Source organism: Ptychodera flava, chromosome 13, assembly GCF_041260155.1.
Source record: "Ptychodera flava strain L36383 chromosome 13, AS_Pfla_20210202, whole genome shotgun sequence".
Classification (NCBI taxonomy): Eukaryota; Metazoa; Hemichordata; class Enteropneusta; family Ptychoderidae; genus Ptychodera; species Ptychodera flava.
The window spans coordinates 17904672-17932334 of NC_091940.1; the positions used below are offsets into that span (position 1 = coordinate 17904672).

General features: G+C 38.0%; 2 protein-coding genes across 4 annotated transcripts; one reads left to right on the top strand and one right to left on the bottom strand.

The window, feature by feature from the left end:
• The first annotated feature begins 85 nt into the window (after positions 1–85).
• LOC139148696 (methyltransferase-like protein 27) lies at positions 86–6153 on the top strand. Its single transcript, XM_070720178.1, has 5 exons — positions 86–308; positions 1923–2042; positions 4368–4506; positions 5154–5249; positions 5699–6153. The coding sequence occupies exons 1-5, from the start codon at positions 183–185 to the stop codon at positions 5890–5892; spliced, it is 675 nt and encodes a 224-aa protein (XP_070576279.1). The 5' UTR covers positions 86–182; the 3' UTR covers positions 5893–6153.
• An 8635-nt stretch (positions 6154–14788) lies between these two features.
• On the bottom strand, positions 14789–27478 carry LOC139147647 (uncharacterized). 3 transcript variants are annotated; one of them, XM_070718795.1, is made up of 4 exons: positions 26703–27478; positions 25363–25485; positions 24646–24813; positions 14789–15957 (listed from the first exon to the last, which is right to left on the bottom strand). In XM_070718795.1, the coding sequence occupies exons 1-4, from the start codon at positions 27082–27084 to the stop codon at positions 15767–15769; spliced, it is 864 nt and encodes a 287-aa protein (XP_070574896.1). In that variant the 5' UTR covers positions 27085–27478; the 3' UTR covers positions 14789–15766. The 3 variants fall into 3 exon arrangements, 2 of the variants coding, with proteins under 2 accessions (XP_070574896.1, XP_070574895.1); XR_011555770.1 differs by lacking the exons at positions 14789–15957; positions 26703–27478 and adding exons at positions 23249–24093; positions 25802–26324; XM_070718794.1 differs by lacking the exon at positions 14789–15957 and adding an exon at positions 23250–24093 and having other exon boundaries at positions 26703–27474.
• Between the last annotated feature and the right edge of the window lie 185 nt (positions 27479–27663).

The window sequence follows — 27663 nt, forward strand, 5'->3', positions numbered from 1 at the left end:
CATTGTCATCGACGGTGACTTGTACTGTACCGAGCGTCTCTGTCTGACCATTCAACTGCTGTTACTGTATAGTGACATAGTCTGCATTTGTGCACGGAACTATGCATGCTATGAGACGAATGGGAGGCCCAAAGGGCAGTGTCCTTGTCAAAGTTCAACTTCAGATCAATTGAATTTCAAAGATGGCAGATCTTGAACGTTCCAGTTTGGCAACTGCGGCGGCCGATCTAATCGGCCACGTCGGCACCAGCATGAGCACAAACGACGTGAAAGACTATTACGACAAGTTATCGAGCAGCTACGATCAGGTAAACATGAACCCGGACTCCTTGCTGATAGTCTCGTTTCGTTAAATCTCAGCGTCTCTTGCACTATGTCGTATTCTTAGGAATCGCAGCCAACCCCGTGAACATAGCCAAATCAGATCATATCCAAGGTGAAATGTGTAGGGGTGTTTTCAGTATTCAATGCTTGATTTGCATAACAGAGATGGTACACTATTCAACGTGTTTCGAAGTTTTGCACTGTGCAACTGCCATAGGGATTTCAATGTGCATGAGACTGGTCAACAGTAATAAGCGTTCTTTCTGATTTCAAATTCTAAAACAAAAGCATTGAGGCTTACCTAAAGTTTTGACGTATTTTAGTACTATCGTTTTGTTCCGCAATCAGTTTATATGTTGCTCTTAATGAAGCTTGTTTGTTCAGAGTAGCTATGACAGGTTTTATCCGATTCTTTGCTTGTGAATAGCGTTTGACCTTAATACCTGGCCAATAAAAGAAAAGATGTGTTCTCACTCACGCTTGCGTCGATCTACTCCAGACGTGTCGGTCATTTTTTGTACAATTGCTTGAAAAAATCATTGCGAATACCTACAGTTTATTATCTGATCATGAGTAAAACAATTTCCCTTGTGATGTAAAATTGAAAAAATAACTCCCTCGCGTTACTTTTTTCGAACCAGTTGGGACTAGAATTTTCTTTATTTTCTAGTCACGTGACGTTTTCTGGTGAATGGCCACACGGAATGAGCATGAGGAATGTAAGATATGGCAGTGCACATAGCACATTAGAAACTTTCTGTGGGATTGCACATCACGCAGTGAACAGTTAGGCCAAAGTAATTAAATTCTTTGTTTTGCGTTCCTACCCGCCTAGGTTTTTTTATGAAAAAAACACAAAGTGTATTTGAAAAGGAAATTTTAGGACATGACCGCTTAGCTTTTCTGAACTGAAATTTTTATACAATTTTGTATTTGCTGCAATCAAATTACATTGTGTTAATTTTCTTGTGTGTGTTTTTCAGCCGCTTAAACGCGTACCTTTTCCCATTTAGAGTGGACGCAAAACAAAGAATTTAATTACTTTGGTCTTATGAACAGTCCATATGTCGGAAGTCGGATCTTGCCAGGTAAAAAATAAGTTTAAAAAACCGCGTCGCCGCATCATTTTGCAACAAACCTTTGATATGAAACCTATCACACCTACGTATGCAACTTGCAAGTGCTAAACAAACCGTGACGTCATATGTGCACAGTTTTTGAGTTCATGAGATCTGCAGCTTTATAAATCGACACATGTAATTTGACCGGAGGGTAGCTTTTATTCAGGGGCAGCCAACAACTTGAATCCCAATTTAGAAATTGTAACAAAGGTACTTTACATGTTAACATGCTTTGCAAAGGTATCTTGAACAAAATGAAACTTAAAAGGGGAAATAAAGGCAGTTCGCAAATGGCCCCCGCTATGATTTGAAAAATTCTCTTCATTAGATCAACCTCTCCAAACCAACTCCACACCTTCGAAAAAATCCCTCTTATTTTCCCCCGCCAAATAATTTGCCCCTCATATCCTTGAATCCCTGTAACAACCATTCGTTAGCTCGTAATGAACCGTCAACCAATCGCCGTTTCTGTTTCAGATACTGGGCAACTACTACTGTGGATCACAAGATGCCGCTAACGCTTTAGCGGAAATCGTCACAGACAAGGCTGCATTCATTCTTGACTGTGGCTGTGGTACTGGACAGACTGGAGAACTGGTAGGGTAGAACTCTCCCCCCCTCTCTCTCTCTCTCTCTCTCTCTCTCTGTCTGTCTCTCTCTCTCTCTCTCTCTCTCTCTCTCTCTCTCTCTCTCTCTCTCTCTCTCTCTCTCTCTCTCTCTCTCTCTCTCTCTGAGCTATTGAACAAAATTGTATCAGTTGCAGAATTCCAACGAAGGTTATAATTGAAGTTTCAGAAAGTAGTTTCACAATGTTGTGGAGAAAACCAAGAGTTTATCATGGTTTGAGTTTATCATGGTGTTGCTTTTTTGGTGAAATTCCAAAATTCGTTAGACTCAACACAGACATGTACCTTAGTATTTCATATTTACGCATCAAAAGCAGGTAAAATTCAAGAAATGTTTTCTTTAGTCCAAAATGTGTATGTTAACCCCTTAATAGTATCAAAAGAGAGCGTTTTAAAGAAAATATGAAGCAAGATTATAGTAAGAAAAAATGGTAAAACTCTGCTTTTAAAGTTAGCGAGCGTTCAGTTATAATGGACGGGGTGGGCTGGCAAATTCTACCTGAGCATCAGTCAAACTAAGTTAACCCCCTACCCATTGCACCTAAAAATTGATGACCCCCCTTTTAAGACGACAAAAATTTCATGACCCCCCCCCACATAGCTTGAGTAAAGTTGCACACACATACACCTCTGGAGGGGGGGGGGTTGAATCAAAAAAAATTCTCAGATATTTTCAAATGACCCTCCGTACAAACTCACAAGGTCTTAATGTTCAAATTTTCCCCTCTGACTTGCTATAATTTTGAAATTACCCCTCAAAGGGATTGGACAGAAATTACAGGTGGATCACAATATTTTTGCACAAGCATGTGTGTACAAAATTTTGATATTTGGATTTAATTGATAATCAGCTGTTGATAATGATGATTCACTTTACATGGTAGTCTATGAGAAAACTATGTAATACTTTTTCAATACAAAACTATATCTATGCATTTATAGATATTTGATAATTGAAATAAATGTACTTAATTGGAATAGGGTTGTTACAACTGGTATGTGGACAAAAAATTTGACTTTAGAATTTCACCAAAAATGTTCATCCACTATACATGGGAGTCTATGATAAAATTGTGAATAATTTTTTTCCAATGAAAAACTTGCTATACTTGTGCATATACAGACGTTGAATAATTAAAATAATTGTACTTGATTAGAATATGATGGTTAAAGGTGCATATTATGTGTACAAGAAATCTGATTTTGGAATTTCACAGAAAATGTCCATCCACTATACATGGGAGTCTATAAAGAAACTACGAATAATTGTTTTCAAATACAAAAATAGGTAAATCTGTGTATTTATGTACTCTCGATTATTAATATTAATGTACTTGATTAGACAAGGGTGGTTACAAATGGATATGTGTGCAAGAAATTGGATTTTAGAATTTCACTGAAATGCTGATTCACCATACATGGTAGTATATGATAAATATGAATAATTTTTTTCCAATTCAAAACTATCTAAATCTATGTATTTATGGACGTTTGATAATTCATTTTAAAGTACTTAGTTAGACTATAGGATGGTTAAAAGTTGATATATGTGCAAGAAATTGGATTTTGGAATTTCACCAAAATGTTGATTCACTATTGGAGTCTATGAGAAAACTATGAATAATTTTTTTACAATGCTAGACTAAATTAATTTTTGCTTTTATAGGTGCCTGATAATTGATACAAATGTACTTGATTCAAATAGGGTATTTGAAAGTTTAGATGTTGACAACAATTATGATATTGGAATTTCACATAAAAGTATAAGTTCACTTTTCATGGTACGAGAAGTCTACAGGTAAATGTTAAATAATTTCCCTGACAAAACTTGCTATATCTCTAATATGTAAGTAATAGGAATTATTCATTGCCCTCATTGAGCTCGATTTACAATAAGACAAGCCTCAGAGTTGCCAGTCAAGATGTTCATGTGACAGATTATTATGCTTTTGTTTGGATTTACAGTTAAATGACTTCAGAGAACGCAATCATGCAGCGAATCATTTTCATCTCTCAGAATATTTCTGAAAACTGAAACTGCTATTTGACGGGACAGATACTTAGGAAAATTACGTGACTCTCCCCTCTGAGCTGTTTGAAAAATACATGACCCCCCTTTGCAGTTTTCAAATTTTAGGTGACCCCCTCCCCCCCCCCTGGATTTTGCAGGCCCAGGCCCAGCTGTAATAACTGAACGCTCCCTTAGTGTAATACTACTATATGAACTCACATTCTTTGTCCAATCGTAACACACCATCCTCTATTGTTTCTTTCTGATATTTTATCCTTTCGACAGCTCCATAAACGAGGATATGTCAACATCCATGGCGTTGATATGTCAGAAAAGAGCCTTCAGGTTGCACGTGACAAGGGGGCATACGTAAACTTGATGGCCGCTAAGATGGGACCTGAGCCACTAGAGGGCGTCAAACAAGGTGAAGCAGTCTAGGCGTCTGTGTTGTATCTCGATATAGATTAGCTTGACTTAGGTTGTGCCGTTTGTGTTTTCATGTATAAAACTAATTTCTCGGGTAAGAGGGGCATAGAACGAAGATAATGTGTGTTATCCATTTTTATTCGGTAAACCTAAAGATAGGTCACGTTTCGCTTTTATCACAGGCACCCTAAGTAGTCGTTAGGATTAGGGATAAATTTCATGGAGAAAGGTAGACGACTTTTATATCCAAAGGTTTGCATCCACTGTTCTCCAAATCGCGAATTTTAATCATTTCTTATTTGTCATTATAATTTGCTGTACTTTTTTTGCTCTCCAGAGCCGTTTAATCGTTACCCCTCCCCACCTTAAAAATGGTTTCCCTATAAGGTATGTCTTCCAACCACTTTGAGAGTAATCAGATACAGCCCTTATCATTGAAAGGAAAGTTGAATTTATTCAGTGCAGAATATGCATGTAAGCGCCCTCAACGGTTGGCCGACTTGCGCCGGCGTCAATGATGTGTACTGCTGTGTTGATCGAACATGAGAGCGTAGAAGATTACATGCTTTGAACCCAAATTCACACACTTTGTGTTCTACTATACCTATATGTACAGACTGATCATACTTTGCTTTGCTTTTGTAGATAGTTACGACGCTGTTGTGAGCAGCGGTTGCTTCATTGGTGTGGGTCACTTGGACGATAGTGTTCTAACAGAATGGACAAGGATAGTCAAACCAGGTATGGTTGTAACTTTTAGTCTTGTTTTGTGTGAAATGGAGAGAGAGAGAGAGAGAGAGAGAGAGAGAGAGAGAGAGAGAGAGAGAGAGAGAGAGAGAGAGAGAGAGAGAGACAGACAGACAGACAGACAGACTGACAGACTGACTGACAGAGCTCTCGATTGAAATGTTTGCATAACAATTCGAAAGTTTGATGTGGTCAATAATATGAAATTGAAGTGGGCGTTCGTATTCTAAAACTGCTCAATAAAATATACGAGAGCGCTTGAATCGTCAAACAAAAGGCACGAGGATACATGGATTTTTGGTGAGAAAAATGCCACGTCTAAAAATGGAAAACGTTCAGCTTTCGAAAATGTTTTGAAATTGACCACCTTTTATAATTCTGTCAGTTGATGACCATTGGCTATACACAAAAATTGTCTTTTATTTACCACATTCTTTCCACAGGCGGCCACATTGTCATCGTTAATCGGTCGACACACGTAGCCACACAGCTCTTGGAGGGTACCACTTTCAAACAGCTGATCGCATCCGAGAAGTTAGAGCTTATCTACAAACGCAGCTGTGATTATTACGTTCCGGGTAACAAAAAGCAGGAATGGGGCAGTGGTTTTGCTTATCTGCTGAAAGTAATGCCGTAATCTTTGTCGTGAGAGGGTACGATAATTTGTACAAGCGGCAACAAACCATATGTCGTTACTGCTGTCAGTCATAAGCATCGGAAAGTGATTATGGGGTTGTGTACGTAGCAGCTGGCAGTCGAAAGTGGAATAAGCAAATATATTTTGTAAATTAGAGCGTAGATTATCCACCAAATCTCGGACATTCTTTCGAAATTATCAAAATAACACCCCAGGAACGTAATAAAAGTTATTTATCGAAATCCTGATGTTGGTCAGAGGAAATGAAAATGAGTCACCAATACCGGAGTTTTATTGAAGAGTTTCGTCGACAGTAAAGTTGGATGTTGTACACAATGGGGTTTGTTTGCCAGGTCATAGCTTAATACGTCTGCATCAAAACATCGAAAATATTATCCAAAGCTACCGCTTTTATCACAATACTATAATTTATGTATGTCTACATGTTGGCATAGCGAGAGAAGACTGATATTTTGTTGACGATATACTAATTTTATTTTCTCGAGTTTGTTACTTATCGTTTACAACCCGGTTATACTTCATTGCTCGATCAAACATCTGACTGTTTTAGCATTAGCCAATCGCATTTGTGCCCAGGAAAGCTGTGAACTCCAATTACATCATCGTTGCAGTTTGCTTTCTGTTTAAGTAAGTAAATTAACAGCTTTTTTAAAATTATGATCCTAGGTACAACCGAGTGAACTAGAAGTAATCTTTACCTGAGATATACGTCCTAAACTTTTATTTGACATTACTTCGTGAAGAGCTCTTGCACAATTGAATGTACGTAGACTGCGGGGCTGCATGCATAATGAGCGCTTCAATGTCCGTTAAAACGTGTGAAAGGACTGCTGATCGTAAACCGTGAACAGCTAAGGCTATTCGTGGTTGATACAATACCACCAAAAGTTTCAAATTTAGTTTCGCGAAGAAGAGTCCCACGAAGACACTGAGTGCCTGTAACATACAGCCTCGAGTGCCTGTGACACACGACTCTGAGTGCCTGCAATACACAGACTCAGAGCGCGTGTGACACACATACTCTGAGTGCGTGTGACACACAGACTCCAAGTGTCTGTGACACAGACTCTGAGCATCTGTGATACATAATGGACGTAAAATGGATACACAGACTCCAAGTGTCTGAGACACAGACTCTGAGTGCCTATGATACACATACTCAGAGTGCTTGTGATACAGATTCTGACTGCCTGTATTAAATTCCGAGTGCCTGTGATACTCAGGCTCCGAGTGCCCGTGACACAGTGCCGGTGACCTGTGCAACGAATGCTCCAGTCCTCTAAGTGTCATATGTTAATTTAACGTACGTTATCGTTGAAGTTATGCACAGGGGGCGCTATAAGGGAACCATGTCGCTATCTTCCTGGAAAGTCCCTGTGGCAGGTTATCTTTCTGTTGAAAAGTTGCCAAAGTGAAAATAATTCTCAGATGACAAATTAAAAGAGCGCCATACCATTGTAATTTGGCGATCTGTAAAGATTTGAGATTTTAACGTTCAGATGAAATTATATAAGAGTATAGTTTGGGGATGAACCAAGACACTTAAAAAAACCAGAAAATGGTCGCTTTCACTTTGAGAATTACTTCTTCGGTTGGTTGAACTTTGCAAATACTCGGAATTGGATGAGAGCTTCTTGAAACCAGAGACGAAAGATTGAATAAATGCAGAGACATTGTCACTATTCGCAGCTCAGTTAGTTGCGTAAGGCTAAACTCAGAGTTTAGGCAGTTACAGACGCCGTCGCCTACAGTATCAGAGTTACAATGGAGTACAAGTACTTGACAACGACAGCTCCTCCATTGGACATCACGTGCCGAAAAAAGTGCAAAATAATATCGTCGACCTCGTGACAGCTATTCTGTAAGTACCAGTGTTACAGATGCATGCATGATTTTAACCAATGAATATATTCCATTGATAATGCATTATTGCCAGTTGGTTTTGCATACTCAGATTATGCCCCCTGATACATTTTAGGTACGAAATCAGGCATGAATAGACAAGACCAGGGTCGCTCACAATGTTTTCGTGATGTTGGTCATAAAGTGGAATCCCAAAGCTCTGTAAGCTGTAACTTTGATGTATTGTACAACATTTTTATTCTGTTTGTGAAATACTTTTTCTTGCTCTATTCCAAAGATTGCGTCGGAATGCCTGCTGTGAAACTTGTCAACATATTCAGTACGCATGTAACGTTCAATTTCATTGTTTACAACTGAATTTTATAATCCGGAAGAGAATTCATTTGTCAACAATACTATGCCATACTTCGTACAGTGAGCTGTGTTTGCAAAATTAATTACCTTGCATTTTTGGAAAAAAGACCCTTTTCAAAACAGAAAAAAAGAAAACGCGTGTATTATCAAAAGTCAAAGCAAATAATTCGATTAATGATGGCGAGATCACGTGCATCGACTTTTCTTTAACAGAAGTCTCCATCAATACTATGATTTAACGCCGTCGTTGCATTTTTTCGGTCTGAGGGTACGTGCTGGCTGCACCCTGTATAATAGTCCGTGGGCTGGAGGGGTCCACCGTGCACCCCCCCCCCATAAACACTACTACATGGGTATTTTTTTGTTCTTGGGATCTGCTGAACTAGAAAAAAGATGTTAACATTGGATATTTTGGGATGCACTACCTGTCTGCACTGGTTTTTGATTTGTATGTACCACAAAAAATGGCGAAAAATGGGTAGGGGTAGGGGGTACTATATCCTCCCCTAAATTGAGTAAACTAGCATGAAATAGCACAAATCTTATATTTTTGGAAAGCTCAGATATTGCTCTTTCTGAGGAATACAAACTTTAGCAAAATTAATTTGTGTACATAGAATAGGACGACTTTCAAATGAATTTTTTTGACAATTTTGAAATTTTTTACCCAAAATACCATGTAACAATTGTGATTTACTTTTTATTAAGCAAAATTTTCACAACTTTTTGTGTTTAAATTATTTATTCCGACATATTAAACAAGAAAAAAAGTGTTAACATCAGATATTTAACTATACACTACTTCTCTGGCGTCAATTTTGAATTGCGTGTATCTGTATGGGGTGTGCAAAAGCTAGGGGTAGGGGTACAACATTCTTCCCTTGATGAAGTAAACTGGCTTGAAATGCCATATACCTTATAGTTTTAGAAAGCTTAGATACTGGTCTTTCTAAAATGCATAAGTTTTAGTAAAAAAATATGACGTCATAGAATTGGATAACTTTAAATCGATTTTTTCTGGTAATTCAGCATTTTTAACCGAAAGAAAATACGATAACTATTGTTTCCTCCCATGAAGCAAATCAAACAGATTTATGGATGTTATTTACTAATTGCAATGTGCTGAAGAAGAAAATAAATGTCAAAATTGGGTATTTACAATGCATTATTGTCTCTACTCACTAAAATTGCAAGTTTTTCCTACATTGGTATATCATGAATGGGCATTTTATTGTTATGCAATGAACTAATGCACAGCCTTAAAAAGAAGACTTTAAAACGCACACACATAGTCATATTGCCATTTTCTCCTTAAAGTAAATAGATTGTTGATGACTGTATATTTTATAATTTACTTTTAAATATTTTTTATAAAATAATTTTGATAAAATATTTGATAAGCGTATTTGGAAAATTGTCTATGCCTCCTTGTCTTACTTATACAGCAAGCATTACTAACAATCTATTAGGCCGTGGGCTAGAGGGGGCGTCTACGTGCACCTCCCCCCCCCCCACCCGCACAGGATAAAAAACCTGTATTTTTCAGAAGCCTTGGGATCCCTAGAATAAGAAATAGGATTTTAACAGACAAAATATAGGGACTCAATAGCTGTTACGGTCATGTTTTGAAGGGTACCGCAAAATCACGATTTTGTGACCCACATGGATTTTTGTCAAACCTGTCTTCATGTACGTCATCTGCTGAGCTTACTGTTTAACATGACCTGGCTTATGGGGTATCATTAGAAAGGTGATTTATTCTTCTTGAAAATGGTATACAGCAATATGCAATATCTTCTATAGTTTTTATGAAATAGGGCCATAATTTACCCCATACCCCAAAGTTTATGTCGCAAATTACTGTCAAAACTAATCTAAATTCTACCAATTATTTACCTAGACATAATACAAAGGGCAATGCTGTGTATTAAATTTGTGTTATTTGCTACAAGTACATGTTAGAAATCTGAAATAAACTTTTAACAGAAAAAATATTGGGATCCTGTAGCTGTAACAGTCATATTTTGAAGGGTTCCGCAAAATCACAGTATTACTGAATCACATTCGTTTTTGTTAACCTGTCTTCTTGTAAGTCTTCTGCTGAGCTTATTTTGAACATAAAGAGGCATATGCGGTATCATTTGAAAGTTAATTTACTTTTCTTTAAAATGATATATTGCAATATGCAATATCTTCTATAGTTTTTATGAAATGAGACCAAAACTTACCCCATACCCCAAAGTTTTATGTCGCAAGTTACAGTCAAAACTAATGTCAAATTCTACCAATTATTTTCCTAGACACTTTACAAAAGGCAATGCTTTGTATAAAATATATTTTATTTGGTACAGGGACATGTCAAAAATATGAGTTAGACTTTTAACAGACAAAATATTGGGATTCAATGACTGTTACTTGCATGTTTTGAAGGGTACCGTGAAGTTAGAGTATTACCGACTCGCATATGTTTTTGTTAAATGTGTCGTCTTGTAAGTCATCTGCTGAGCTTACTTTTTACCATAACCTAGCTTATGGGCTGCCATTAGAAAGACAATTTATTTGGCTTTAAAATGACATATTGTAATATACAACATCTTCTATAGTTTTCATGAAATAGGACCAAATCTTACCCCATACCCCAAAGTTTTATGTCGTAAATTACTGTCAAAACTAATCTTAAATTCTACCAATTATTTACCTAGACATTATACAAAAGGCAATGCTTTGTATCAAATTGTTTTATTTGATACAGGTATATGTTAGAAACTTGAAATAAACTTTTAACACAAAAATATCCGGATGCTGTAGCTGTAACAGTCATATTTTGAATGGTACTGCAAAATCACAGTATTGCCAACTCGCATACATTTTCGTTAAACCTGTCTTCTTGTAAGTCGCCTACTGAGCTTATTTTTTAACATAACGTGGCAAGTTGGGCATCATTAGAAAGTTAATTTACTCTTCTTTACAATAATATATGAAATGGGACCCCAACTTACCCCACACCCCAAAGTTTTATGTTCCAAATTACAGTCAAAACTAATCTCAAATTCTGCCAACTATTTACCGGGACATAATACAAAGGGCAATGATTTGTATTAAATTTAGTTTATTTGCTACAGGTTCATGTTAGAAACTTGAAACGAACTTTTAACAGAAAAAATATTGTGATGCTGTAGCTGTAACAGTAATATTTTGAAGGGTACCACAAAATCATGGTATTGCCAACTCGCATACGTTTTTGTTTAACCTGTCTTATTGTAAGTCATCTGCTGAGCTTTTTTTTAACATAAGTTGGCTATTGGGGTATCATTAAAAAGGTTTTTTTTTTCTTTGATATAACGTATTGTAATATACAATATCTTCTTTATTGTTCAGGAAATAAGACCAAAACTTACCCCATACCCCTAAGTTTATATTGCAAATTACTGTCACTACTGATTTCAAATTCTACCAAACTTTTACCTAGGCATATTACAAAAGACAATGAGTTGTATGAAATCTGTTTTATTTGCTACAGAGACATATCACAAATATGAGCTAGACTTTTAACAGACAAAATATTGGGGTTGAATGGTTGTTGCTGTCATGTTTTGAAGGGTACCGTAAAGTCACAGTCTTGCCCACTCGTATGTGTTTTTGTTAAATGTGTCATCTTGTAAGTCATCTGCTGAGCTTACTTTTTACTCTAACCTATCTTATGGGCTATCATTGGAAAGACAATTTTGCCAGAAAGCGACCAACATATCGTAATATGCAATATCTTCAATAGTTTTCATGAAATAGGACCAAAACTTACCCCATATCCCAAATTCGCAAACTGCAAAGTTTTAGAACAGATGTAGTTTGCAAATCAAACTAAGGGCTGGGGTGATGAGGTTTTGCTATTTCATTACAACTTAAGATGATAATGCACTTTATGATATGCTAAAAATAAGAGTGATAAAATCTTTGTAATGATACCCTACAATCTGGGTTACGGATAAAATAAAGGTTGGCAGATAAATTTCATGGAAACCTGTTTAATAAAATTTCACGGGTTTCAGCAACATATCCTGCTATCCTTCAAACCATGATGCTAACAGCTATTAAATCGCAATAATTATCTTGTTAATGGTATCTTTCATAGTTGGAAATGTCTCTGTAACAAAGCAAATAGGTTTCATAACAAAGTTGTCTTTTTTAATAGAATTTTTCAAATTAAATGCTAGTTTTGACAGTAATTTACGACATAAAACTTTGGGGTATGGGGTAAGATTTGGTCCTATTTCATGAAAACTATAGAAGATGTTGTATATTACAATATGTCATTTTAAAGCCAAATAAATTGTCTTTCTAATGACAGCCCATAAGCTAGGTTATGGTAAAAGTAAGCTCAGCAGATGACTTACAAGACGACACATTTAACAAAAACATATGCGAGTCGGTAATACTCTAACTTCACGGTACCCTTCAAAACATGCAAGTAACAGTCATTGAATCCCAATATTTTGTCTGTTAAAAGTCTAACTCATATTTTTGACATGTCCCTGTACCAAATAAAATATATTTTATACAAAGCATTGCCTTTTGTAAAGTGTCTAGGAAAATAATTGGTAGAATTTGACATTAGTTTTGACTGTAACTTGCGACATAAAACTTTGGGGTATGGGGTAAGTTTTGGTCTCATTCATACTCATTCATAAAAACTATAGAAGATATTGCATATTGCAATATATCATTTTAAAGAAAAGTAAATAACTTTCAAATGATACCGCATATGCCTCTTTATGTTCAAAATAAGCTCAGCAGAAGACTTACAAGAAGACAGGTTTAACAAAAACGAATGTGATTCAGTAATACTGTGATTTTGCGGAACCCTTCAAAATATGACTGTTACAGCTACAGGATCCCAATATTTTTTCTGTCAAAAGTTTATTTCAGGTTTCTAACATGTACTTGTAGCAAATAACACAAATTAAATACACAGCATTGCCCTTTGTATTATGTCTAGGTAAATAATTGGTAGAATTTAGATTAGTTTTGACAGTAATTTGCGACATAAACTTTGGGGTATGGGGTAAATTATGGCCCTATTTCATAAAAACTATAGAAGATATTGCATATTGCTGTATACCATTTTCAAGAAGAATAAATCACCTTTCTAATGATACCCAATAAGCCAGGTCATGTTAAACAGTAAGCTCAGCAGATGACGTACATGAAGACAGGTTTGACAAAAATCCATGTGGGTCACAAAATCGTGATTTTGCGGTACCCTTCAAAACATGACCGTAACAGCTATTGAGTCCCTATATTTTGTCTGTTAAAATCCTATTTCTTATTCTAGGGATCCCAAGGCTTCTGAAAAATACAGGTTTTTTATCCTGTGCGGGTGGGGGGGGGAGGTGCACGTAGACGCCCCCTCTAGCCCACAGCCTAATAGATTGTTAGTAATGCTTGCTGTATAAGTAAGACAAGGAGGCATAGACAATTTTCCAAATACGTCTTATCAAAATTATTTTATAAAAAATATTTAAAAAGTAAATTATAAAAATATACAGTCATCTACAATCTATTACTTTAAGGAGAAAATGGCAATATGACTATGTGTGTGCGTTTTAAAGTCTTCTTTTTAAGGCTGTGCATTAGTTCATTGCATAACAATAAAATGCCCATTCACGATATACCAATGTAGGAAAAACTTGCAATTTTAGTGAGTAGAGACAATAATGCATTGTAAATACCCAATTTTGACGTTTATTTTCTTCTTCAGCACATTGCAATTAGTAAATAACATCCATAATCTGTTTGATTTGCTTCATTGGGAGGAAACAATAGTTATCGTATTTTCTTCCGGTTAAAATTGCTGAATTACCAGAAAAATCGATTTAAAGTTATCCAATTCTATGACGTCATATTTTTTTACTAAAACCTTATGCATTTTAGAAAGACCAGTATCTAAGCTTTCTAAAACTATAAGGTATATGGCATTTCAAGCCAGTTTACTTCATCAAGGGAAGAATGTTGTACCCCTACCCCTAGCTTTTGCACACCCCATACAGATACACGCAATTCAAAATTGACGCCAGAGAAGTAGTGTATAGTTAAATATCTGATGTTAACACTTTTTTCTTGTTTAATATGTCGGAATAAATAATTTAAACACAAAAAGTTGTGAAAATTTTGCTTAATAAAAAGTAAATCACAATTGTTACATGGTATTTTGGGTAAAAAATTTCAAAATTGTCAAAAAAATTCATTTTAAAGTCGTCCTATTCTATGTACACAAATTAATTTTGCTAAAGTTTGTATTCCTCAGAAAGAGCAATATCTGAGCTTTCCAAAAATATAAGGTTTGTGCTATTTCATGCTAGTTTACTCAATTTAGGGGAGGATATAGTACCCCCTACCCCTACCCATTTTTCGCCATTTTTTGCGGTACATACAAATCAAAAACCAGTGCAGACAGGTAGTGCATCCCAAAATATCCAATGTTAACATCTTTTTCTATTTCAGCAGATCCCAAAGAACAAAAAAATACCCATGTAGTAGGTTTATGGGGGGGGGGGGTGCACGGTGGACCCCTCCAGCCCACGGACTATAACGAACACACCTGTTCAATAGCATTTATTCCCCCTTTTGTCCGTTAATACTGAAAACAATACAGACATTGTGTTTATTAAGAACTACGCCATTTATTTAGTAATAAATAACTCTAAATATTACAAAAATAACAAAATCCCATATTTAGGCCTAATTGGTGTTGGACGCTTGTTATACCTCTAAAAACGTGCTGAAAGCCACCAGTCAAGAACTAGACAGACAAAATTGTATGAGGGTCATTAAAGGAACAAAGTCGCTCTATTTTTAGTTTTTTTTAATGAATATGATTTGATATGAAGTGCATAGTGTGTGTTGTTTGCCTTCTCCAAACATGCTGAAATTCTGGTCAACTTGCACAATCTCAACTCTGCTTGCAGCCATACAAGATTTAAATTCAGTGACAAATGACAAATTTTACGGTCCGTACCAAAACATCAAGTTCAATAATTCAAGTGTACGACTTCCATAGTGCATGGCTGAAGATATACTGTTACATATAAAGTTGGACTTCGTGAATGCTTTTGTAACACTATGAAAACTAATCTAGTTGTGCCTTTCATATTTGTCTGCATCCAGCAAAGTGGTATTGTTATATACTTTCCTACTTATGTACCGTCGTCATTTGTACCCCGAGAGACTTTCTGCAAGTATTCCATGTTTCCTTGATATCACGAAAAGGTAAAAAAAGAGCGACTTTGTCCCAGTACTCAGCTGGTTTTACGTTCCTTTGAACGCTATTTTCTATATCATATATAGTGTATCACAATGCTACGACTCACTTTCTGAGATTCCCTTGTAATCCTTATCTTCCGAAAACAAAATTCTCGTTTCCATCAGCCGTACTTAATCGGTCAGTTATATAGCTCTGTAACTCAGATTTCGGAAGAGTAAACCAGCTTACGGAGTTCAGTTTAGACTTCATTTCTCACAACCAAAATACTTTAATTTCTTACATTCCCTTGTTCACTTACATTCTATACCTATCTGTAGTCTATATAAAGTGCGCTACTTTGTTTTTGAAAACATTTAACAAGATTCTTTCTGCATAATTCTAAGAACAGGCACAAAGAAGAATATTTTTATTTTTGTCTTCTGCGAAGGCGCCATTGAAACTGGCGTATGGCGTCGGACACGGTCTTGTAAGGCCGTCTAACGCGTGGTGGGTTTCTTTCTGCGCTGTGTCGTCTTTGCCCTGACAATGGATCATGGTGTGCGTTTCTTTCGTAGAATCAATCAACAGCACTGAAACAACGAAATAAAATGCAATCATAAGTATTTGATTATGACATCGCCTCTAACACTCCGCATCGCAAATGTAATGGACAATGGACAGTAATCTATGTTCACCACAATATCGCCTCATAAAACTAACAATTGGAGTAAAATCATTCTCGAGTGACCTTTAACCTCTTGTGTTGCTGTCAGTTCAATTCAGCTGACGTAGGTCAAATGACGAAGACGAAAGCGAAAGCGCAAAATTTTATTTGTGATTTATTATAGAGTAAAAAGATGAAATGTTTCTTCTCTCCGCAGTAAGATCGCTTATTTTTGTTTATTTCGTCCATTGTTGCAGCAGAGAGAATGCAAAAGAAAGGAATTGTTCGTATACAAAAATTCATGCCGAGACCTATTCACAGGCGCTTGGCACATTGCTGGGATAATAATCGTATTTAATATGTAGAATGTCTATATACGACTTGATTATTCAATAAAAGAGAATGAGCTGCATTCAATGTACGCGTCCAATGAGAGAAGAGCAATGACGTCATCTGCCAAGGGTTGTATGCAAGGTGTATACATTGCGTGCAGCTTATTCAAAATGGCCGTCGCTGGGTTGGTGTGTCCAGCCGATTTCAGGACGATTTCTCCCCAGTAGCATAGGGTAAGGTATGATTTAGGCAAAAGAAGCCAGTCGATCGATTGTTTATGCAACCATCTTACCGTTGACCATTTTTTATCACCGGAAACGCTCAGAGTTCGTGAATTTCGCTGATTTATGAAATCCGGTTGTGAATTACTTTCACGCCTTGACTTCCTGTCTGTGCAGCAGTGGACAACGGGCCAAAGCCGGGCCCAAGCCCTGCAGAGCTCTACAGCCGCTCGGTTAAGCTAGCCGACATGTACAGTAATATCACGTACAGTTATTCTTTAATAAATAATGAAGTCATGTAGACATTCTACACATTGATAATGTAGTGCGTTCGCCGGGCCCGAGCCAGGCAGCCATAGGTACAATGCCAGTCAACGTGTAGGCCTATAGGCCTACACTAATATCGCGTAGGGTGATTCTTTTATTGAATAATCAGGTTCAATATAAACATTCTACATATTAAATACGATTATTATCCAGCAATGTGCCAAGCGCCTGTGGACCTATTAACAGTAACCCGTCATAAAATGCACTGAACATAGTTAACCTTTAAAATTGCCATTAAAATTGCCTTTGAAATGTACATAAAACATCAAGACTGGCGAGAAATTGAAAGCACCCTTTCAAGTGTAGTTGGCCTATACTATTTGAACTTGAATAAGACAATCATCGTGTGTACTCATCAATCATCAGTGAAAGACGGAAAAGTAATTTTTGCGTTACAGCAAAAACTGTTTACTCACCTTCGCTGTAGAAAGTGCGACTTTTTGACCTCTGACCTCCAGCCTTTTGTCGACGTCCCTGGTCGCACTTATTCTTCAGTAACCACGGTACTACCACTAAACCTAGCACAGCGACGCAGAGACCTGGGACCGTGACTGCCAACCAACTTAATGAAACCACACAAGGATTACCCACGTAAATCGCTACTTAAAAAGGAAGAAAGAGGAAATTTTTGCCTTGTTCATTTCTGACAAGCTGTTTCTTTCGGTTTTGTCTGAACAGAGGGTTCAGGGTTATATGCGTCTCGATAGTGAGAAATAATTTTTTGCTTAAACTCGCCTCAATCAAACTTCCAACAATTCTCTCGCTAAATCAGGAATAAAAATCAGGAGTCATCGTGCAAAGTTTGGTATGGAGAAACAAATAAACTTTACCGACGGACATTTGCGATTCAAAATTGCCGCCATCCCTGTGTTAACTCTGTGAGGAATCAAAATTGCCTATTTTCGAAAAACTAACCCTGTGATGAACATTTGGACTCTAAGAGCTTTAGAAAGACCCCCACCCTAGTAGATTAGTAAATAATTTCCCAAAAATGACAGGAGTCATATATATGATGGGAAAAAGACCGATATTTGTAATATCGGACTCGGTAAATACTCACCGTTGTAAACTTCAACGGTTGTAGACATATTGGAGACCGTGGTGACATCGGAAAGTAAATGACTTGAGTTTAGGGTTTGTTTCATCGTCACGGTGTTGTCAAAATTTGACGTGTCGTTGGATTCTGTAAAAATAGCAGTAACAAAAAGAGTAAAAGTGCTTTCTTACTGTCTATCGACCTAAGGTATTTTTTTCATGTTCGCTGCATGTATTGTTATACTTTTTTTTTGATTTCCTCCCATCTGTCGTACCCTTTAACGCTATATCACACATCATGAATATGTGACATTCACCTCCATATGGTTTGACCTAAACTTTCTTTTACCCATGATCCTTGTAGACCCGTTTACTGGAAACTACAGCGAACATGGTTAAAAGTGAAACATACCACCACAGTCCGTGATGACAGTGATACCATGTGCATGGCACTTACTGTGTGAACGCACATCATAGATGGGATGATGATGACGTGCCGTGACATAAATTTTAAGGCCGGACTCAAATTTATCGATGAAGAATAAAGACAGACGCTATACCCCAAACCACGAAAGTTTCACAATGTTTAAGCATCCACGAAACTTTTGTGCAACGCCATAATATACTCATTTTGAAAATAAAATTATAATAATTGAAACAATTTGACGATCACAATCATCCACTTAGGGAAATCCTTAAATTTGAAATGAGTTTACAAGCTTCTGCAAAACATAGCGTAGTAGGATTAAAATCGTATTTATCGTGGTTTGCACATTGATTAAAGTAACTACAGCCCTGATACCTAAAGTTACCGACAAATAGACATCAACTTTGTACATGTCAAACAGGTCTTCTACATTGTCCCTGAATATATTCGCCTCGACGTTGCATCGCGACGTCCACCAAAGCCAGTCGCTGCAGTACAGAGGGCGGTGTCTGAAAACGAGAATCCACGGGACCTCCGCTCTGTTGGCGTCGGCTTTTCTCAGATCGTTCTCCAGCCACCGATGCTGCACCGAGCCCGGGCTGAAGTCGTGTTCTGTCGACATTGAAGCAAAATGGACGCCCATGTAGTCGAACCACTAATAAGATGGGGACCCCGAATGGCTGGCGTTGGTAGGCATGTGGTACCAGTTCCTGGAGGCGGTAAAATTGTACTGCACTTCGGGGCCGCCGGGTCCGCCGACCATATAGGGTACGCGTGCTGCAAACGGCTCCACCCTCGCCATGCATATATCGGTCCATACGAACGAGTTGTTGCTCATGAAGAGACTGAAATCGTTGGCGTAGCTGATGTCACCCGCGTGCACGATCAGTTGCACTCCTTTTTCGAGGTGTCGAGCTATAGATTCTGTGGTACGCTTTCCGAAAACAACACCCATATCGGCGACCAGCGCAATCTTTCCCCGTTCCCTTTCCCCGAACTGGCATGGTACTTTGGCGCTCTCGTCTTCGCTAACTTTAGACCACCAGGTCTTACCGTTAAATCGTAAGACCTTGTAGTCCTAGAAGTTAGAAATTATCTATAACAGCTGCGATAATTGCTTTCCGAGTAACAAAAATGCAGGAATGAGGCAGTGGCTTTGCTTATTTGTTGAAAGTATTGCCATGATATATTTTGTTGTCAAAGTGTACAATAATCTCTACTAGCGGCAGCAACCCCTACTATCATCATACGCAATTGAATTGAGGTTCTGATAATACAGTGGCATTGGGTTGTGTAATAAGCGGCTTGTAGTCAAAAGTAGGATAAGCAAATATCTTATGTAAATTAGAGCGTAGATTTTCCACCAATTCTCGGACATTATCAGTATAGCACCTTAGGCTAACTTTTTACAAGGTGTGTTAATATAGTGTTACGATGACGCCAATGATTGTGGGGGTTGTGGAGATAAGTGGCGTTCTTGTATTTTTAAAACTTTTTTCGTTATTAATACTATAGAACGTAATGAAAGTTATCGAAACCCTGATGTTGGTCAGCGAAAATGAAAATGAGTCATCAATACTGGAGCTTTATTGAAGAGTTTCGTTGACAGTAAATGTTGCATGTGGTACACAATGGAATTTGTTTGCCAGGTCATATCTTAACACGTCTGCATCAAAACATCGAAAATGTTATCCGAAGTTACGGCTTTTATCACAATACTGTAATTTATATATGTCTACATGTTGGCATAACTAAAGAAGACTGATATTTTGTTCTGTTAATTGTATTTTCTCAAGTTCCTTTACTTATCGTTTACAATTAATACGATCAAACATCTGTTTTTTCGCATTAGCGAATCGCATTGTGCCCAGGTGAGCTGTGAACGCCAATTACATCATTGTTCTTATTTGATTTCTGTTTAAGTATACTAACAGTTTTCAAAAAAAATTAAAAACTATCTACTGTTGATTGACAAATCAGAGTGCTCAATTCAGGGTGTTTTATCTACTCGTAAAGCCTTGGTCACCTAATTCCAGAAACGAATGACAGCGCCGTAGTAAAGTACTGTCAGATCAAAAGTGAACATGTCATATTCTGTAGACATCTGGTACGTTTTAATATTAAAATTTGGTAACACAGCGGAAACCAGCTGCAACACAAAATCTGCTGTGGTACTAACACAAAACTAATGTGCCCTAGGGCATTTATAGGATGTTACATTACATTGGAAGGCAAGTAAAAGTTTTAATTCATATCCTAAACATGTTACATTGACAAAGGGGACGGTTGACGTAAACACATTGAAAACGAAAATATATCAGTTATATACTATAGGGGCGATAGTTTTTAAGTCGGATAAAACCCTTGTACTCGGGCTCTTCTGGTATATAAAGTCCAACCCGCAGGCCGAGACATTTTATCGTTGGGTTGGACTTTATATACCAGAAGAGCCCTCGTACTCGGGCTGTATCCTATACTAAGATCCCAGGTGCAACCTGAGTGAACAAGAAGTGACCTGTATCTGAGATTTTTTCTAAACTTTTATTTGACATTACTCCATAAGGAACTTGTGCACAATTCGAATGCATGTAGACTGCAGGGCTGCAAGAATAAGGAACGCTTTAATGTCACTCTAGGAAAAAGATGCGAGACTGGAGCGAGAAAGTGACGCTTTCTCGCAATTGGTGAGAATCTCTTGTTATTCTCACCGCTCTCAGTGAGAATTTTTTACTTGTCACTTGTGAGGAGTGCGAAATGCACTCCTTGGTGAGAATCAAGAATGATAACAGATTCTTACCAGTGAGACTTGAAATTCTCACCAAGCATAGTGAGAAGGGTTATTTTCATGGTGAGAACGAATCATACTCTTCATTCACTGGTGAGATTCAACCAGACTCATCGTGGCATGGGTGAGAATCAGCTAGACTTGTAGTTCACTGTTGAGAATCAATCTAGTTTGTTGTCACCAGCTGGCCGATGCTCACCAATGAACGGTGAGTCTGGTTGATTCTCACCAGTAAAATTACCATTCTGACTATGCTTGGTGAGAATTTCCGGTCTCAACGGTGAGAATCTGTTACCATCCTTAATTCTCTCCAAGGAGTGCATTTCTCACTGTTCACCATGCAGAGAATTCAAAATGTCTCACTGACAGCTTTAAGAATAACAAGACAATGTCACCAATTGCGAGAAAGCGTCACTTTCTCGCTCCAGTCTCGCAACTTTTTCCTAGAGTGTGTCCTTTCAAATGTATGATAAGGATTGTTGATCCTAAACCGTGAACAGCTAAGGCTATTTCGTGTTGGATATAATACTATTATTCTAAGCGCTTAGAGTGTCAAATTTACAGTTTCGCGAAGAAGAGCCCCACGCAGACTCCGAGTGCCTGTAACATACAGAATCCGAGTGTTCAAGTTGTGACACAAAGACTCTGAGTGCGTGTGACACAAGACGCCGAGTGGCTGTGATACACGACTCGGAGACTCACAGTGCCTGTTTTAGAATCCAAGTGCCTTTGATACTCAGGCTGCGCGTGCCTGTGACACAATGCCTGTGACCTGGGCAACGAACAACGCTTCTGTCCTCTCTGTGTCATCTGTAAGTTAAACCTATGTTATAATTGAAGTTATGCACAGGGGGCGCTATGAGGGAACCAGGTCGCCATCTTCCGGGAAAGTCCCTGTGGCATGTTATCTTTCCGTTGAAAAGTTGCCAAAGCGAAAATAATGCTCAGATAACAAATTAAAAGAGTGCCATACCATTGTAATTTGACGATCTTAAAAACTTGCGATTTTAATATTAAGATGGAATTATATAACGAGTAATTTAGGGATGAATCTAGATACTTAAAAACAGGAAAATGGTCGCTTTCACTTTGAGAATTACCTCTTCGGTTCATTGACCTTTGCAAAAATTGGATGAGAGCTTCGTGAAACCAGAGACGAAAGATTGAATAAATGCAGACACATTGTCACTATTCGCAGCTCAATTAGTAGTGTGTGGCTAAATTCAAAGCAATACTGGTCCGGCAGTTACTGACGCCGTCGCCCACAGTATCAGCTACAATGGAGTACAAGTACTTCACAACGATAGCTCCTCCATTAGACGTCACGTGGCGAAAAAAGTGTCAAATAGTATCGTCGATCTCGTGACAGCTATTCTGTGAGTACCTGTGTTACAGAATGGACCATTTTAAACCAATGAATATATTCCATGTCTGATGCATTTTTGTCGGTTGGTCTTGCATACTGAGATTATGCCCACTGATGATACATTTTACGAAATCAAGCATCAGGTTACCATGGTTGCTCATAATGTTTGTCATAATGTGGACTTTTAAAGCTCTACTAGTTGTAACTTGATGTGCAACATTTTTGTTCAATTCGAAAAATACTTTTTCTTGCTCTATTTCCAAAATTACATCTGAACACTTAGTGTTAAAACATGTCCATAGATGTTGTATGTACGTAACGTTCAATTTCATCGTTTACAACTGAATTTTAGTCCGGAAAAGAATCTACATGACAGCAATAGCAAGCCAAACTATGCCAAATGAGCTGTGTTTGCAAAATAATCCCTTTACATTTTGGGGGGATTTTTTTTCAGAACACACAAAAATCAAAAACGCGTTTATTATCAGAAGTCAAAGCACAATAATTCGATTAATGATGGCGAGATCGCGTGCATTGATATTTTTTAAACAGAAGTTTCCTTTAGTACTATGTTAACGCCGTTGTTGCGTTTGCTTCGGTCTGACGACACTGACTGCACCCTGTATAACAAACACACCCGTTCAATAGCGTTTACTCTCGCAGCTTTATGGTGACAAAGCGAAACAGGAACATTTTCCCCTTTGTCCGTCATGTCTAAATACTGAAAACAATACAGACATTGTGTTTTTTAGGTCCTACGCCGTTTATTTAGTAATAAATAACTCTAAACATTACAAAAATAATAAAATTCCACATTTTAGCTTCTTTCAAGAACATTGTTTAATATTCAGTCACAGAGAAACATAGACTGTCTATACTATTTGTCTGTGATTAAGTGTAGTGTGTGTTTTTTGACTTCTCTAAACATGTTGAAATACTTGTCTACTGTGCACAGCCTAAACTCTGTTTGCAGCAAGACAAGATTAAACATTCAGTGAAACATTTTATGGTTCGTACTAAAACGTTAAGTTCAAAAATCCAAGTGCACGAGTTTCATATTGCATGGCTGAATATACACTGTTACATATATAAAGTTGGACCTCGTGCAAACGTCTGTGATAGAACCCTTAACAAGCTGTGCCGTCCTATATCTGTTTGCATTCAGAAAACGGGTAATGTTAGACATTTTGGCATTCATGTACCGTAATTTTGTACCCTCAGTAACTTCCTTCAATTATTCCATGTTTTCCTGATGTCACAATAAGGTAAAAAAGAGCGACTTAAACTCTTTAATCAGCTTGTTGGAAGTTCCTGCCGACATATTTGTCTATATCATCATTGGGTATCAAAATTTAATAATATTCTATCTGCATAATTCTTAGAACAGGCACAAAGAAGAAAAATTTTATTTTTGTCTTCTGCGAAGGCGCCATTGAAACAGGCGTATGGCGTCAGATTCGGTCTTGTAAGGCCGTCTAACGCGTGGTGGGTTTCTTTCTGAGCTCTGTCGTCTTCGCCCTGACAAGGGATCGTAATGTACGTTTCTTTCGTGGAATCAATCAACGGCACTGAAACATCGAAATAAAATGCAATCATAAGCATATGATTATGACATCGCCTCTAACACTCCCAATCGCAAATGGACAATTGACAGTAAACTATATTGTTCACCACAATATTGCCTCATAAAACTAACAATTGAAGCGCAATCAATCTTGAGTGACTTTTGACCTCTTCTGTTCAGGTCAGTTCCGACGCAGGTCAAATGATAAAAGCGAAAGCGCAAAGTTTTGTTTGTGATTTATCGGATAAAGGATTTTTTTCAGTCTTCAGAAACTGGTGATTGCTTGCGATAATTTCTAATTATCGACGTGAGGTAAATGTCAAAATTGTTTGTATACAAAAATTCATGCCGAGGCCTGTCATTAAGGGTAAACTGTCATAAAATGCAGAATACGTACACAAAATATCAAGATAATGATCGAGAAATTGAAAGCACCCCTTCATATTCAGTTGGCCTACTATTTGAACTTGAACAAGACAATTGTCATGTGAACTCATCCATCATCAGTGAAAGACGGAAAAGTCATTTTTTCGGTAAAGCAAAACTGCTTGCTCACCTTTGCTATAGAAGGCGCTATTTTTTGACCTCTGACCTCCAGCCTTTTGTCGACGTCCTTGGTTGCACCTACTTTTCGGTAACCACAGTACTGCCACTAAACCGCCGGCAACGACGCAGAGACCTACGACCGTGACTGGCCACACATAAGGATTCTCTTTGCAGATCGCTACACAGGAAAGAAAGAAGAAAGAAAATTGCTTTGTTCATTACCAAGGGGCTGTATCTTTCGGTTTTATCTGAATCGTTTAGAGTTATATGTGCCTCGATAATGAGAAACTTAAATTTTTGCTCAAACTTTCCTCAATGAAAACTCCAACCATTCTCTTACCAAATCAAGAATAAAAATAAGGGTTTACCGTGCAAAGTTTGGTGTGGAGAAAAAAGTAACCTTTACTTATATATATATATTTTCAAAATAGCCGCCATCCCTGTGAGGGAAATCAAAATTGCCTATTTTCGAAAACTGAGATGGTTAACATTTTTCTGACTCTAAGGGCTGAAAAACGAGCCGCCCTCCCCCGAGTAGATTAGAAATTAAAAGAATTTCCAAAAATGACAGGCATTGTGTAAGCCTTTTGAGTATGGAGAATTTCCGGTACAAATCTGACAGGTGTTATTTTGTCTGAAAATTTGATTATCTGCATCTTTGACAATTAAAGTATAAACGGTTGGAAAGAGACTGATATTTGTAATATCGTACTCGGTAAATACTCACCGTTGTAAACTTCAACGGTTGTAGACATCTTGGAGACCGTGGTGACATCGGAAAGTAAATTACTTGAGTTTAGAGTTTGTTTCATCGTCACGTTGTTGTCCACATTTGACGTGTCGTTGGATTCTGTAAAAATAACAGCAAAACAAGAGAGTAAAAGTGCACCCTTACTATCTATTGACCTAAGGTTATGCGGTAATTTTTTCATGTTTGATGTATTGCTATACATTTTCGACCCCCTCCCCCCAGTGTCGTCCCCTGTTACGCGATACCGCACATCCTGAGTATGTGACATTCACCTCCATATGATTTGCCTAAACTTTCTGTTACCCATGATCCTCGTAGACTTATTTACAGGAAACTACAGCGAATAGGTTCAAAGTGAAACCTATATACCACCACAGTCCCATGATGATAGTGATACCACGTGCATGGCACTTACTTTGTGAACGCACATAGTAAGGATGATGATGACGTGCCTTGACAGGAATTTTAAGACCGGACTTAAAATCATCGAGAGGCCTAAAGAACTAATAGGAAAAATCCTTAAATTTGAAATGAGTTTACAAACTTCTACACAGTGTATAGAATTACGATCGTATTTATCGTAGTTTAATGTGTTTAAGCCGTTGCTACCAACATGGCGCCGAGTCAGTAGTTGGTCAGCTTGTCCTGTCAAGTCGCTTGTCCTGTCACCAAGAATTTTTTTTGCCCCGCCCGGTGAACCACTTATCCCCAGATAGATTTTCCCCTCTTCTGACTAAACAGCTATTTTTAGCATTGGAGAAGCAATTTGCAGCCGTTTTTCAGTGTCAGGACAACAATCGGTTTGCGTCAGAGATTGACCTGTCAAACGCCAGGTTAGATCGCGTGTAATCAGGGAAAGTCCCGGTACAATGACTTAAAGACTTTAAAGTATGCCAAAAACCGACCGTACCTTCCAACGAATGTATTCAACTTGATTGGAACAATGATAGTATAATAGCATAATATAATGTGGTATAGTATATTGCATAGTGGGGAAAATTAATTTTGTTAAAATGTTTAGACAAACGAAAAGTGGCGATTGACGGTTGATGGCAACGAGTAGAAGGGGAGTCGGTAAAATGTGTTAAAATCGGTCAAAATTCATTTTAACGAATGATATCCTAAAATACTTCCAATTCTGTTATCTTCAATGAATTCCCCTGTATTGAATATCGAATGCGACAGAAGTTAACGTATACGTACGTGACCACTTTCACTTTAAAAATATATATTGAAATGTGTAGCTATACTGACTCTGCCTGGAGATTACTTTCAGAAATAAAAGGTGAAACGTAAAGACAAGAATTCATTTATACCTGGAATGGTTCTGCAATCGCTTTGGCATGCATAGTTGTTTTCAACTTTGAACATTCCCCGGCAGAGATCACAGGACCAACATTGTCCTGTCGATGTTCGGAACTCATCTGGGTCACAGCGTCGCCGAAGACGGCATGTCTTACAAGCGCCGTTGACTACAGCCCCTGCTGCGACAGCATCGAAGCAATGGTGGCAAGACCGACAGTGGCCGTCCCGCGTGCGGTATTCGTCGGGATCGCACCGTCTCCGAATGAGTCCCTTCCGAGGTGCCGACGTTGTTGTAGCGTCAGACACATCGGCGCCGGACACCAAGAAACCCAGAACACCCAGAGATACTAGAACAATCCTCCGTAAAACCCGTCCCTTCTGAATCCCTCTCATCGTGTTGTCTGTGTGGTCGCTGTCGTCTACTGCCGTATAGAATGGTCGCCTGCTATTTGGCGTGAAAGTTTGAGAAAACTCTCAGCGTTCGTCAACAGCTACAAACAAGGCTTCACGACACGTTGCAAACTCTGATTTGATATTGAATTGTTTGTATGCTGAGCTACCTTTTACTGGGTACGAGGGAAAGACCCTTTCTAACTAAAAATAGACTGGCCTTCTCGCAGGATATATCACAATGAAGACGCGCGTTGAATGCAACATCACGTTCATTTGCTTGTCTTTATATACAATGTCAACATCGCAAGCTCGATTGTTAAAAACACCAGTATTTTTCTTTAACACATTGAGGCATCGTCATGTACTCTAGTTCAACTTCAAGAGGCCTAAATTTCTGGTATTTTTATCTCAAATAGTTCGGGGTGTTTTGGTATCAGAGTTCAGTTAAAACCACCCTCCACAAACTGCACTGGTGGAGAGACTGTTGTAAAATAGAGGCTTCGTCTTGCATTTCATGAAGCGGCAAAGATTCGATGATTTTTGTTCTGTCTCGAACTTGGCGAGGTGATCCCGGTTCAA